Raw genomic sequence first — 15,086 nt, forward strand, 5'->3', positions numbered from 1 at the left:
CCTAATGATTTTAAGCTTGGCAAATGGTCTAGGCTGTTCTCCAGCTTCAAAGCTGCATAGAACCAAATAGCATGAAACTCCGCGACAAAAATTTTGCATGTGCTCCTCGTCCGATTTTTCGCAATATCTGGGTGTTCGATTAACGTTGAGGAATAGGCGGTCAGTGGTCGAATAGTTGTCTTGCCTCCTTTTCTCCTCATACCGTTGTGCCATCCGGCTTGCCACAGGCTATGTTTCATTCTCTCATCATTACTATGCTGGAGCTCCTACCCTGTGAACTTCTACAAAGGGCCCAAGGTAAACATCTGAAACTTCGTCACACCGTATACACCAGCAACTGCGGCCAGCAGACCTAAAATGGATAAGAATTCATGTGTGGATCCTCTTCAAACTAGTATCTTGGCACACCAATGTGCATTCTGCAACTACCTCAACTAAGTCGTTTCAGAGATGCTCCTTGAGCATGGATAGACTTCCCCACATTCGCGTATCCATGGAGAAGAGCAGCAAAAACGCCCCTCTGCGGGCGACAGCATACCAGCAGCAGCATCTCCTGCGCCACTGAAAAACCTAAATGCTTTTAAGAAAACATTCTCAGTTGATTTAACGACTTACGAACAAGAAAAAACTTCGCCTCCTATAGTAGACCAGTAGCTGTATGGATTGATTTCATGTACATCAAGTAGAGAGGCACACCCTCAAGGGCGTACAGTACGCTGCATTTACAGACGAGAGTTGATATTAAGAATACACGGAAGACAGGGATAGAAGCACACAGGTAGCCTCGGGAATTTACGAATCACAAGCTGGGCCAGATGGTTTAGCACGCCAGAATGTGGGGCCCGGCCAAGCGGTGACTAACTTATATCAACCCTTCGAAGGAACTAAGACCTAGTGGCATGCTACGCCTTTGTGCGATACAGATACACATAAGGCAAACAATTTGAAGGCCCCTGAGCGCGCCGACAAGGATAGAAGAAGGAACAGAACCCACTCAATTGCACCTGTTGATGCCGGCGTTGAGCGGAGCCATGAAGATAGGCAATGGAGACATTTCCCGCTGTGCTCCACTGCTCAGTTTATACGGGAACGTTATTCTAGACCTCACTGATTCACAATGTGGCTGCTACTGCTTTGGTGGCAACATGCGACAGCTGCTGCAGTAAAGGCGGAAAGAACACTGCGCTGTGTGGCCGCTGGCATTCATAAAGCAGTCTATTCGCCAAGGTTACAGTGCAACGCACAATTAATCCGCAGCAACATGGATATAATGCGTCTGTCCGCAAAGTCGTGTGAAAAGACATTGATATACTGCAGTGGGTTCCGTGCTCCTTCGGTCCCGGTTGTACTGGTGGCATCGTCATTACTCTGGCTGTGTATGCGGGTGGCATCCCAATCGTGGATTTGCTGTAGAAGCGGTCGCAGAAGGGTATTGAGGAGCAAATTGTTGGCTTCAAAAGCTGCTGTTTTGATGCCTGTAGGTTTTTCCTTCCAAGCGGCAACACCCTGGCCGAACCAATACTTAATAAACGGTAGTTCAGCGAACTTACGAGGCGCTGTGACTTCCCCTGTACGGACGCACAAACAGCTCAAACACCCTGCACCCACGCCGTCGTTTTCAGCTCTTGTGTTGGTCTACATATGCGTCAGACGCTCTAGTGGCCGGTTCACGATTTCTCACAGCCTAACAGATTAGAGGCCCATCAACGGGAGTACTGCATGACTCAAGGTCGTCCTAAAGCCTGACCGCAAAGCATTCGAAATGTGATGGGCCGTCTCTGGTTGTTTTCAAATGTTAGCGCGCCCCTAGCTTCATGTCGACGCTGCACAGCCACCGTCCGCTGCTCCTCAGAAGTCCAGCGCAGTAGATTCACGATGAGTTCTTCAGGATGGAGCGTGCCCGTGCGATAGTACGACTTGAAGAGTCGCGAACTACCGGCTCTAAACGGCGACGGAACGAATGACGTCACCACGTTGCGCCCCATGTTCCTACCTGCTAAGAAACCCGGTGTAGCTTCTGGAATCGCGCGTGTTGCTTCTAGTGCTGCCTTACTGCCGAGACGACTGGCCTTGATGCTGTCTGCAAAAGTACTGGCGCTTCCAGAGGACGAAGCCGTAGAAACCCCCATGCCCTCTGTCAATGACTCTTGGTGGCCATCCGGGAAGAAGCCTTCGGTGTCTCCTGAACGATTGGCTGCGCTAAAGACCTGAGACAGCAAGTCGAGAACCGAAAGGACGACAGAAAGGGTCATCCTTCGAAGGAAATGTGAAACGCTCGGCGTCACGAAGGGACGGAAGAATTGAGCTAAGCAAGCGGCCAGCCTGGAACGCCCGCGGCAAGCACGAAAAAGCAGATGATTCAGCAACGTCGCATCTCACCGGACGAACGCGTTGGACCCAGTCTGCCGCTAGAGAGGCGTAACAGCAACGCCCCTCACTAGCTGTTCTGCAAGGACAGTCCGGCCCTTTTTCGCATGGAAACGCCACGTCGTCTGGGAGGCATCGCTCTTGATGAGACCATAGCAAAATGACGCGTTGTCCTCTGACGCGCAACATACAGCACCACAAAATCAAGAGTCAGCTGACATCCGCAGCACACCGTGGAGCCTTGATGCTCCAGCCGACTGATTGCGGAGTCGCCGGAAGTGAAAGCAGCGGCACAGGATCTCTGTCACCTCTTGACAAGTGCAGAGAGGCTCACGCCCTCCTCGAGACTAGGACCCAAGAAGTCTCCTAGCGAGGAGGCGACGCAAAAGTACACCTCAGTGGCGGGGATGTCCTTCAGCCTGCAGAATGTCTCTCCAATAACGCCCTCGTCCGGCACACAGCTCAAAAAAACGACTTCGGTTGGATGGGCAACGAGAAACAAGCGCACTTCCTCCAACACGCGCATCTGCACCCAAAAGGCAAGAAGGCAACCACGATTTAAGTACCCTAAGAGGCTTCAGGCTAGGCGAGCTGCCAGCGAAATCCCGTAAGTGGAACAAAAGATTCGCCTATGTTCACGTGTACTCGAGAGGGCCATAGCCAAGCACTAGCAGCCGCGAAACTCGTGGAGTGGAGAAGGTAGATCGACATCTACAAGTAACCTACCAAGGGGACAGTGAGCACGCCTCCGTGTGCGCAGTAGGGGATTGCCTGGTGCTTAGAAGCCCCCGCTTGCTCCAATTCGCGAGCAACTGCTACCCGACGTGCTCCAGTTGCAAGGGCATGGTCTCTGTGTGCTGCTGCAGGCGTTCCAGCTGAGGCAGGATCCGAATGCCCGTGGCCAAGGCGCTTCGAGTGGTGATGGTGATGCCGATGCGAGGGTTGGCTGCTTGCTTCTTCGTCGACGAGCAAGGATATCTGTTGATTTCGGCGCTCTTGCTGCGTCGCTAACTCCTCTGCTTCACCCGCTTCTCCCCCTAGCTGCTTTTTCTGTGTTCTCTGCGGTCCGGCATGCTGGTGTCTGTCCCTTCGGGGAGTTCTACAGCTCGGCGAGAAAACGCGCGAAGACGCAACTGCTGCGAGGGCTTGGGGTCGTTCTGAGGGCTTTAAATTATCCAAGCTACTGGCTTCTGCTGGCGGCTGTTCGAGCATGTTCTTTACGCTGCCGTACCTGCTGCCGCTAGGCCCACTCCCCAAAACGTCGGAAGGGGGATGGTGAGTCGAAACATACCGCGCTAGAGGAGCAATGCCCACCTTCCGATGACGGACTCGCCGTCGCATACGCGGAGGCACAGTCACTGCTTCAAGGCTTTTACAGCAGCGCAAGTCCAGCCACCGTATGCCTCGGCGCAGTTGCTCATAGATGCTCAGTTGCTGCACAAGAAACGAAGGAATGCGCATATTGGACACACACATACACATAGACACTTACACATACATACACACAGATACACACATAAACACATACACACACATACAAATACACACAGATACACACACATGCAAATACACACACCGTTCGTGCTCCTATGGGACTTGAATGAGGATACGAGCGAGCAGCAATAAAATTCCCATTCCCAAAGGCGTCCATTCATGAAGAGTTGCAGCTCTTGATGGCAACAATAGGCAACAGCAGCATCCACGCGTCGGCAAGTCTAGGAGTTGCTGTACCTGACAACTGACCCAGACCTGCACAAGCCGGCAATAATAGGCCTGCTGCTCGTTCAAATGCGCAACACGCCACGATGCGCTATTGTGTGTCGCTGCAGCACCCCGAACGCAGAGCACTGTGAAGGGGTGACTTCAGGCTTTCGTATTTCTCCTGATCTGCTTCCACCTGCATATGCACCACCGTCCCCATGTCCCTCTGTGGGAGCTCGCTGGTAGGCAGAGTTCTTTAGAAGTCTCGCTGCCAGGATTCTCGTGTATACAGGCTACGTTCTCCTGTCTATGGGACCGCTGCTCATCGGCGCGCAGAGCTGTTAGTCGCCTTAGAAAGGACGATGCTGTCTTGCACTGGTTACCGGGTATGATGAGCTGTTCGAGGGGAGCGAATTCGAGGCCAAGCGTCCCCATCCAATTTTCTAGGGAGGGCGTCACGCTTGGGTGTTGCGGCTGCAGCGCGTTCCTGCTGTCCGCATGCGCCTGGTCCTCGTTCGGGAGGCTTGAATCCCTGTGGCTGTCTTTACTGAAGAAGCGTATTGCACTGCTGCTGCCCTTCCTGTGGCTGCAAGCAGCGGAAATCGTAGACTCCGTGCGCTGTGTAGAGGACTTCCGCAGGAGTCGCTGATGCGCTAATCGGCTGCGCTGCAATCTCTGTGCCCTGCTGTGGAATCTCCTGAGGCTTCTAAAACTCAGCAAGAGTGCATGGCCGCCGTCGCTGTCGCTGCCAGTGCAAAGATTGCTGCTGCAGCAACTGCAACATGACTCGACTGTCCCTTCCGACGAAGAATCAGTCCCCCCCCCTAAGCGAACCCAATGACAGTGCAGAACATAGTCCACAGATGCAACGCAATAGCAGAGCGAAAGCAACAGGAAATACATGTGCGTTTCTTGCATACCTTCTTCGTTGATTGACCTGCGCCCTTGCCGCGCGTCGCCCGTCTGCTCAGAACGCTGCTTTTTCTCTATCAAAGAAGACTCAACGCTGCTGTCTCTTTTGCTGCTGCCTTTGCTGCTACTGCTGCGCGGGCTGCCACGTTTGCTGCCCGCCGGTTCCAGCGCCACGCTGCCAGACACAAGCGTTTCCAGGATGAGCGTGGCAAGCCTGTTGAGCGGCAATACGTGCCAGTCTGAGAGCCACAAGGGCCACCATGAAGTGTCCTCTCCGGCTACTACTCCTGCTGCCGCAGCTGCTTCTCCACCAGCGCATTCTGTTCCCTTTGAGCTGTCTTCATCTGACGCTCGACATCCGTCTGAATCCGGAGAAAGCCTCTTACTACCAGACTCTCCGCTTGCTTCGAAGGGCGCAGCGCTTGTGGCTTCAGTTTCGGCCTTCACTAATGGGGACGCTTCTGCTTCATCTGGGAGCACACCTGCCTCTGCTGCTGCATCAGCAGCTTTCGCTTCTTCCGCAAGCACATTTGCCTCTGCTGCTGCATCAGCTGCTTCTAGTGAGGCTGCGGACTGAGCTGCTGCCATTGCGGCTGCAGATGCAGGAGCCGCAGTTACAACACCCTCCGCACTTGGAGGATCGTATGAGGGGGCGTCCTCGCCTTCTCCACAAATGACACCCTGATGAAGCCCGTGTTTGTTTTTCATGACCCCCTGTGGCAGATTCTGTAGCAGGTACAACTGCACATGCTAGGCTACTGCTGCACTTCCAGAGATGCCCCTACACCCAACCACGCTGCGGAGGCCAGGAACAGGGAGCAGTCTGTCGTCGGTGCTGCTCCAGCTGTAGTGACGCCAGTAGCGTTGCCGCGATACTGATAGGCATGATACAGCTTTGGATCGTGTTTCAGGAGCATGTACCACGCTGTTGGTGAGACTGTAGCGACGCGTTCTGCGTTTAAACGGTTTCGCAGGCCATTCGAGAGCAGGCTGGACTGGGTTCCCTTGATTGTTGATAGTGCTGTTGCGTGATTCCAGCGCTGGTGCGACAGTTTACTTCTCTAAGCGAAGTGGGTTCTGTAGCCGACACAACGGCTGGAGGTTCTACAGCGGTTGTTGTTGTAGCTGTTGAAGTCTTCGCTGCCACAACTCGCGGCACGGTACTGCTCGTCCCTGGAACCACGGGTTCCCCTCTCCCAGAGCTGTATCTAACAGGAACTCTTTTCGATTCGCAAGCTCCCCCAGCTGCTCGGTTGACGGTTGCACCGGCTTTGCGCATGCCCCCATACGGCAGGTGGTACAAATAATTGGCCAAGTCCCTGTCTAAGGGCTTAAGGAGAAGTCCCACGCAGCCGCAAATACCAGCCAGAATGAGCGCCAGAAAGAGCAGAAGCAGCAACACTACAAATACGACAAGGGCGATGGGCAGCAGAATCAGAGCCAACAGAAGACTGCACAACGGTGGCATTGCTGCAAGGACATGACCTCGAAAGGATTTTCAATGACCTATAGAATGGAGTATGAATGGTATTTCGCAGCAGTTGGGAGTGGGCCTTGTAGCGTTGCGAATGTCAAGTAGAGGGATCTAGGGTCCTCTCCTGCATCCGTCGCTGCAATACATAGCCCAGTACTCTTGGCCACAGCATAGCATGCACCACAACGGGGTAGGAATATGGCAAGCGTCAGGGAAGACCTAGGTGCAGCTGAAATCGCTCCGGTCATGCTATGGTTGAGGCTGAAAAACGAAGAGAGGCTTCCTTGCTCTGCAGGCGCTTCGGGCTCGACAACTACCACGAACAGGGGGTGACGGTCGAGCTGCTGTAACCACGCTCAAGAACACAAAATTGATGCCGCAACCACCTGGAATAACACGACTAGATAAAGATGAGGGAATTTGAATGCTGGAGCGGATATATTCAACTGCCGAGTGTCCACAGCGGCGTACCTACGACCGCGCCAAGGTTTCAGGAGGGCAGACAGGCGCAATTCAGCAGATACCCCAGACTCTGCCTGTATTCTGTGGCATAATGAGCCAATTAATGTGTTGAGGGACAAACTACGGCCCTCAAACCTCTTTTGGGTACTTCTATGTTACCGCTGCCGTAGCGTTTGGTGATCATAACAGGCGGCAGTAGCAGGCGTAGAAACCTTGAATGTGCCAGACGAAAAGACAAAGCTCTTTACATTCCGTGGAGTCAAAAGTGTGCAAAATGCACCGATCGTACGTTCAGCTCCACAGAAATACCTGCCATTACGACGAGAACGGGTTCGCCGCAGCCACACAAGCAACAGCAGTGGTCGTGGAAGCCGCTGCTGCTGAAGCCGCTATATTCCGATCTGAGGATGCAGGCGGTGCAGCCACAGACACACAGTACCATCCGTTGTAGGAGCAGAGACAAGACCAAGAGCAGAAGGAATACCAGCAGCTGCAGGTTTTTCGCTTGGTTTCGGATCAGTTTGTGAGCTGGAACCGACGGAACGCCCCTCGAGCCGTTCCCTGGCGCTGCAGGAGCAGTCTTTTACACGGCGTATTAACAAATCATAAGTTTGTGCCCGCCTCGTCCATTTTCTTAGCTCATTCAACAAGCCACAAGTTGAACGCAGCAACAGCAAGCAGGCAACCAGGCGCAGCACCACCTGCAACAACTGAAGCGGAGACTACACTGCACATTTTCAGCTTCGGCTCTGCAGCCACCTTAGGGGTGCCCGCCACAAAACAGGCACGGGGTCACTCAGTGTTGCGAGAGCACCAGGAGTAGCGTCTTCATCACACACGTCATTGCAAAAGGGTGGCAGCAGTTGCTACTTGTGCGTGCTTGTCGTTAGACAGAGGCTGGGCAAGGCCCAAGCAGCCGGCAAGCAGCATACTGACAGGAGGCAGAGAGGTGTCAACAGAAGTCACATCACTTTGCAGCAAGCCTGCAGCCCGAGCAGCAGCAGCAGGAAGGGCAGAAGATGGCGACTCCCTCAGATAGCGATCTCGTTCAGCTCATTGACTATGACGGAGAGATGACGTAAGACGTTTGTTGCTGATACACTTTTGCTCCCGACGTTTTGTACGCTGTTGCCTGTTGGCTGCTCAGTGGCATCGGGGCGCGCTGTACATCCTGCAGTGGTCCTTCCCCCTCCACTCAGCAGCCTCTCTGCCTGCATTGATGTAGTTTCTTTGTTGTTTATTACTCCACGGAAGCGATGGTGGCAGTTGGGGTGTAGGCACATGCTAGAAAGCAGCCACAGATCGTGGAGGGTGGTCAAAGCGTTAGGCACAGGCTGTGGCATTGCTCATTAGCGAAGCAGTGGCTATCGCAGCGCGACGTGCTGCAGCGGTACAAATGCATAGGAGGATATGAGAAGGGCTGAGAGTGCTCGACTTGGAAGAGTGGAAGCTGCGACGCGATGCTTTTAAAGCATCAGCAGAAATTGGCGTCTTCCTGACGCGCGCAGCCGCCACTCCGTATGTGCGTTTTTTGCATCCCCACCCTTCTTGAGATCGCTAACAGCCTTCAGATGTGTTTTTCACGTTGTGATTGGAGGGGCTGGTGTTTCTGCGCTGCGCACAGTGCTGATCTTGAACGGTGGATGCAAGATCAGGGTTTGGCAGATGTGGGCTTCAACTACAACGTCATAACCATTCTTGGCTCACAGAGCAGCGGGAAAAGTCAGTAGTAGCCTTGATTACTTCCTACGGCAGTGCTTCCGTTTCTGATAACGACTGGGGGATTTTGAATGATGCCCTTGCTGTGGCCGCTTCTGTGCAGCGCCGATTAACACACCGTCCAGTAAATTTTTCCTGTTGGCAGCTTTTCCTGCTGAGCTTTTTGCTGCCTCCCCCCTCCTCCTGACACAGGGACGGATTCATGGCATGGTGCGTGTTGTCATGTGACAGCGTGCGTGTGGCTGCTTGATTTGCCGTTCTTGCAATGTATGCGCAGGTACGCTCATGAATGCGTTGTTTGGCTGCAATTTCCAAGTGATGGACGCGCTGAAAGGTTACAGCCAGACCACAAAGGGGCTTTGGATAGGCCGTGATCATCTTGGCAGGAATATTGGCATCGGCGACGAAGCGGGGAAAGACACTAGTTCGAGTCTGGACCGCCCTGTATTGTTGCTAGATGTCGAGGGTTTAGATTCCCGTGAACGAGGAGAGCGGCGACAAACTTATGAGAACTTCTTTTCGCTCTTCGCCTTGGCCCTTGCGGACTGCCTGTTGGTGAACATCAGCTGTGCAGCTCTCGGTTGTCATACGGGATCGGGGTTTGGCCTCCTTAAAACTGTCATGGAGGCAAATCTAGAGCTTTTCATGCACCAAGATGAGTGCGTTATGCCCTGTTGATACACCCACACCTGCTGGCCATTGAGCTGCTCCCTGGGGGTTGGTATGCTGGAGACACCCGCTGTGTTGCGGTATAGCTGGAAGCTTGCAGCGTGCACTTGCATGGCTTCTGTGCTTTCATCCATTTGTTGCCCTTGTAGGAGCCCAATGTGAGGATGAAACTCGCGATTATGGGGCGGGTTTCATGCTCTACTTTTTCCTCCCGTTCTCCTTTTCTTGCACTCTGTTTTCCAGTTCGTATTCCACCGACCTTATGTAATGATTTGGCATTATCTGGCCGCTCATTCATTCTGTGTGTGTCATTTCTCGCAGCGCTCCCAAGACGATTCTGCTCTTTGTTGTTCGCGATTGGGCGCCGTCTATAGTGCCTGAGGGTGGGTTGCTGGAGTCGCATATCTGTTGTTGCAGGGTCACATCACGGGCTGCTGTTGTACGGATATCGCAGTCAATGGAAATCTTGAGAGAAACAATGTGATTTTGGGGGTCTGTGCCTACCGCTTGTGCCCTGTTGCGCCGTTCTTTTGCACTTGCAGACGTCATGAGAGAAAAAATCGAGAAGGACTATGTCAACAAAATTTGGGCAGAAATCCAAAAGGTGCTGCTGCTGCAACGCTTCCTGGCGCCCAGTGTTATGCTGCTGCGAAGCTGGTCGACTCGCACATCTTGCTGCATACTTGCTAGAGATGACTTCACGTGGGACGCCTGCACGACGGCGACAATCGAACTGGCAACAGCAACCCTCGAAGCGCTTGTGCTTCTGTGTGCTTCAGCCGGATTCTGTTGCAGACTCCTCCGCTGCAGATTTTTTCACGGTGGAGGTTTTCGGTCTTGCCCACAAGTTGCTGGCCCCTGCTGAATTCGAAAAGGGCGTATGCAGCCTACGAGAGAGGTACTGAACTGGCACGAATGCTGGATTCAGCCCTCTAGCATGTCTTTGGCAAGCTAAAAACAGTGCCGGTGCATCAGCGTCTTGGTACAACGAGTCCGTCGGGTTGCCTGCTAGTGCCTGTATGTTCCACAGATGGGCAGAAGCTTTCAGCCCCAAGTCGTACACGCGCAAGATTCCAGCAGATGGTTTCGGCGCCTATGCGAGGAGCATCTGGGTAAGAAGTCAGCTGTCGCATCAAGTGTATGAAGACATGCAGCAGTTTGTGCACCCCTGTACACCGCGAGGGTGGCACAATTGATTTTCGAAGGCGAATGAGGTGGTGTGGGCATCAATGGCGGCAGCGCACAAACACACAGACACACACAAACCCATCTTACGGCTCACGGAACTTAATTTGCTCGTCCTCTGTGATTGCCGTATTCGTTGCTGAACCATCACAGGAGACGATAAAGCAACAGTCGCATCTGGATATTCCCAACCAGAAGGAGATGCTTGCGATTTACAGATGCCAGGACCTGAAGCGAGAGGCCCTGCAGGCAGCGACTTCACGCGCTGCAGTACTTCAGCAGAACTACCCTAAGCCGACTGCGGCAAACGCAGCAGCGATATCGGGCAGCATGGAATCCATTGCCAAGGATGCACTGGGTGTGGTAGCTCGTCTGCGCGTGGCAAGCCCGTTGGTGTATCCGCGTCTATATTTTGTAACTATGGATCTATTGAAGTGCTGGAATAATTTTAAATGGGCGGTGTTGAGTCGAAGGGCTGTGGCTGCTTGCATATCGTGCTGTTGCTGCTGCAGCTCAGTACCTATCGCAGGCTGCGCGATACCAAGAGAAGATCTGTACCAGCGTGAAGGCGGAGCTAATTGACGCGTGGGGCTGGCCTCTTCTGTCTTTCAGTTGTTGTGGGAACTCATGGATGGTTACTTTTTTTGCGGCTGTCACTGGCTTTGTTGCAGTTGCGTGGGGGCCTGTGTGTGCGGGCTTCTGGCAGTGTAAGGCGGTGTTTTGTTTTGGGGAAAATCTGGAAAGCGAGTCGGCTTTTAAACCCCTTGGCCATGACTGACGTATTCTTTTCTGCTACAGCATCGCTGTTGTCCTCAAGCCCATGGTAGATGCTCAGCTCACAGAGGCTCGAGAGACCATTGCAAGGAGGCATAAAGACGCACTCAGGTAGCAGTTATGTTGCCCTCATGATGCATTCGGTGCAGCCCCCACCATCCTTTAGAGAGTCTGCATGCTGCTACTCTTGTATGAGTGCGCTCATGCTTCCTGCCATGCGCTGTCAATGTGTCTGCTGCCCCCAAAAGAGAGGCCTACACCAAGGACGCGCGCGACACCGCAGTCTCGGTGAGGGCTTAGCACAATCCTCAGCAGGAGGCTTGATGGACAAGAAGAAGGCAGCAGGCACACAAGGCAGTATGGTGTAGAAACTCGAATCGCTTGGCGACAAGCAGTGGAATAGCCTGTTTTCGTTGACGCAGGCACGGGGGGAGTCCATGCTGGAGGCATGGGCGGCTTTCAACAAGAGGAGGTCTGTTACGACTCTGACAGCGCCACCTCCTTGTGTGCCTAAACTGCCAGCAATGTAGCGTTCTGATTTTGCTGCTATTCAGAGGCTTGTGGTTGTGCCTGAGCATCTGTTGCACCATGGGCTCTTTTGGTCATTCCCAGCACGTGTTCAGGTCCATGCCGATGCTCTGGTATCTTTCTTTGCTCGCTGCAGCGCCGCAGCAGTGGCCGCTGCAGCAGCGGATTTTCTCGCATTTAGCGAGGAACGCAGCATTCGATTGGAAGGGGGCGAGCACCTCCATTTCCCGAGTAACCTCATCGCCGATGCGCTCCAAGGTGAGGACCGTCGCTCCGATTCTATTTTCATCTGCATCTGCTCGATACGCCTTCGCCGTCGGTTGACCTCCATTCGTGCTATTTAGTTACAAAACCTTTAGACCGCAATTCCGTCAGGAATGTTTGCATTTTTGATGAATTAACGGGCGTCATTCGCTTCACGCGACAAGCTGTGGTGGAACTCCTGGTGAAACGGTAAATCCATCATCAGATGTGCTCCTTTTGGTGTGTCGCGCGTGACTTTTGTTTTCTGCTCAGTGGAGATGCATCAGGAGGTAGAAGCCATCCGTGAAACCCAGCAAAAAGCTCTCGATGAGGCGATTGCGGTGCGGCCCAGCTCGTAATTGCTGTGCGAGTCTCTTTTTGTGTGACTGTAAGAGTTGAAGCGCAGCGTTCGGGCGCCACGTTTCTGACTTACTACTCTGCATTTGGTGTGCTGTGTGGACAGGAGAAATGCGCTGACAGTTTTACTGGCATTGACGCTCACCTCACCACTCGAAGTGCGTTAGTCTTGCTCCTCGCTCCGTGGCACAGCCCTAATCGGCATAGCGGTGAACGGAGAACGCGAATCAGCAGCCTCACATTCGTGTGCTTCTTAAATGTTCTCAGATTTTACACCCCATAACTTCTGGGAGGCGTGCAGGGGGCGTGCTGCAACAAGCGCAACGTTGTGCGCTGCCCAGTTTGCCGCTGCTGGACGGGGGCTTGCTGCGGATATTCCGGATGGAGATGCAGCAGTAGCAGAGGCAGCGGCAGCGGAGTTCGCAATTCGCTGCCGCCTGTTGGCTCTCTGGCAATTGAGGATCTGCCTTTCAAAACTGGTTGGTGGTCTCCATGTCTATATCCTGGAGCGGTAAGATTATGTCTTGTTCTGTTTTAATGCGCCTTTCCCCCAACTTTTGCCGGTTGCTGCATGCTATTTATTGCCTAAGCCCCTACCACCTCCTCGACCATCTCGAGGTGTACTCTGCCCGATGCGTTATTTTGTGCCTTTTGAATTTTTTCTCTTGAGCATGTCTATCGCTGGAGTTCATGCGTGTCTCTTTCGGTGGCTGTGCGTTGCTGTGGACTCGTGTATCGGCACCCTTTTCACATCCCACTGCGGCATTGGATGCCTTACGAGGCCCTTTCTTTCTTCTACTCCGACTCTGTTTCCGTCCTCCAGTTTCTCTTCGCTGTTTTCCTATGATGACGACGATCACCCTCGGCGTTGGGAACTGGTTTCGGCCGAAAAGCTGCAGTCGCTATTTCTAACTGCCAAGACCCAGGCACTTGGTGCGTCTCTCTACTTGCTTTCGGAGTATTGTGTTCGCGATGGGGGCTCACTTATGGGCACGACGTCTTGTATTTTGGGATGATCCAACAGCGATCGCGAGTGTAATACGTGTCTCTCTTGCCGACCAAAGGGGGTCATGATGCCCGTGTGGTACCGTGTTTGTCTATTGTCGGCTTACGCGTTGTGCAGCCCTTATACCAACCCTTCGTGAGGTGCAACTCGAGCGTTTGAGTCTTACTACAGTGACGCTTGAGGCGCATGAGGAGTCAGAAGATATGGCAGAGAGAGCGGTAGACACGGATGGAGAGGATGACAAAGACAGGAAACCCATGCCTGCTGCCTACTACCGGCCACTGATTGACCCTATATCGGCGCAAACCATTCAGAGAAAAGCCGTTGCAGCGATGCAGCAGCAGTGTCGGGAGGCTCAGCTATTGCAACAGCGTTGCGGTAGCAGCGCATCATGGCGGTCTGTGCCTATGTGGGGGTGGTTGTTGTTGGTGTGCCTTGGCTGGAACGAGATAGCTATGGTTTTTTCTTTCATGACAAGAAACTGGCTAGCCCTACCGTTGCTGTTCATGGCTTTACTCCTAGTAGCAGGGGTCTTCATGAGTGGTCAGGTGGAAGTCGCGACACACGGAGCGAGGCACGCAGTGCAGCTCATTCGGTTGCTGCTGCAGCCCTTTCTGCACGGACTTCTCAAGACGGTGACGGACATGATGGATGTAAGGTTGTGGTCGCAGCACGTGGTCTTTATCCTTGTAGCTTCGTGTGTGTCTCGCTGTCACTGTTCTTTCGCGTAGAAGGAATGAGCGCATCACTTCGTGAAGGCATTACCCCTTGAATGCTGCTACTTTTGCTGTGGGTTGGTTGCTGCAGCCCAGTGGCCTTGCAGGACGGGGTGTTGTGCTGTCTCCTCGTGAAGGGGCCAGCGTAAAAGAGAGTTCTCAACAGTACGTTCGTATTGTATGCAGTTGTGTAGCCAACTAGCGTAGTTGCGAGCTAGCGAGCTTGCGTGCTGTACAGCTATCTTGCGTAAGTGCCCGGCAAGGTATGAATGCATGGTTGTGGTATGTGCTGTATGCCCCTCAGGACGCCTAATGAAGTGGCGGCGCTCAAGGAGAGGGCTGCTAAGCATAGCCACTCTTGAATCCAGCGGAGGTGTACACCTCGCCAGTGTAGCATTTGCAACGTCTGCGGCTACCGCTGCACTCGGTGCCATTTACCCTTATCCAAGAAAGCGTAGCTACGTTGAGGGCGGGCGGCCTCTTGACCGCTTCTTCGCCCGGATTCGTTTTATTTCCCAGTGGAAGACTATTATCTCCAGTTGTGCATGTTTTATTTGCGTGGGTAGAATGTGATCACCCCTGGATCAACATGTATAGATCTATAATATTACAGCCACATGAAACATGGCATCAATAAGAATTTAAAAGCTGCCCACAACATAGTTGTGTGAAAAGAATATTTCTTGACTCACGACCTCTGTGGCACTGCTTCTCTGCTGATGCTTTGAGTCTCTCTTCAAAGGGCTTCGTGCTTCAATCCGTACAGGTAGTGGTGCACTGCTAGAAGTAGTTGCAAGGATAAATGTACACCTATACCAGACAGAGTGAATATCTGGCTCGGATGTTTGCACTAGCTGGGCCGGCCAATAGAGATAGCTGTCTGTACTGCTGATTTTACATCCCCCCCCAGTAGATACACAAAGTTGGTAGCCAATCGGCGTGATTTCCTATGTACGACCAGTAGAATGAAAGC

General features: G+C 53.1%; 2 protein-coding genes across 2 annotated transcripts; one reads left to right on the plus strand and one right to left on the minus strand.

Annotated features, from left to right (window-relative positions):
- Positions 1-1,215: 1,215 nt before the first annotated feature.
- On the minus strand, positions 1,216-6,259 carry LOC34619483. Its single transcript, XM_026338621.1, has 10 exons — positions 6,038-6,259; positions 5,748-5,873; positions 4,989-5,661; positions 4,452-4,892; positions 4,099-4,190; positions 3,094-3,801; positions 2,676-2,893; positions 2,380-2,542; positions 1,748-2,207; positions 1,216-1,568 (listed from the first exon to the last, which is right to left on the minus strand). The coding sequence occupies exons 1-10, from the start codon at positions 6,257-6,259 to the stop codon at positions 1,216-1,218; spliced, it is 3,456 nt and encodes a 1,151-aa protein (XP_026194406.1).
- A 1,655-nt stretch (positions 6,260-7,914) lies between these two features.
- On the plus strand, positions 7,915-14,475 carry LOC34619484 (protein SEY1 homolog). Its single transcript, XM_026338622.1, has 20 exons — positions 7,915-7,994; positions 8,541-8,638; positions 8,913-9,294; positions 9,626-9,687; positions 9,847-9,908; positions 10,084-10,202; positions 10,335-10,416; positions 10,643-10,847; positions 11,002-11,074; positions 11,288-11,374; positions 11,512-11,551; positions 11,686-11,735; positions 11,928-12,049; positions 12,308-12,375; positions 12,498-12,549; positions 12,659-12,902; positions 13,215-13,324; positions 13,515-14,050; positions 14,205-14,278; positions 14,418-14,475. Exons 1-20 carry the CDS (start codon positions 7,936-7,938, stop codon positions 14,473-14,475), a joined length of 2,583 nt encoding a protein of 860 aa, XP_026194407.1. The 5' UTR covers positions 7,915-7,935.
- The last annotated feature ends 611 nt before the right edge of the window (positions 14,476-15,086 follow it).

The sequence above is a fragment of the Cyclospora cayetanensis genome, unplaced genomic scaffold (genome assembly GCF_002999335.1).
Source record: "Cyclospora cayetanensis isolate NF1_C8 unplaced genomic scaffold, CcayRef3 CcayRef3_contig_285, whole genome shotgun sequence".
Classification (NCBI taxonomy): Eukaryota; Apicomplexa; class Conoidasida; order Eucoccidiorida; family Eimeriidae; genus Cyclospora; species Cyclospora cayetanensis.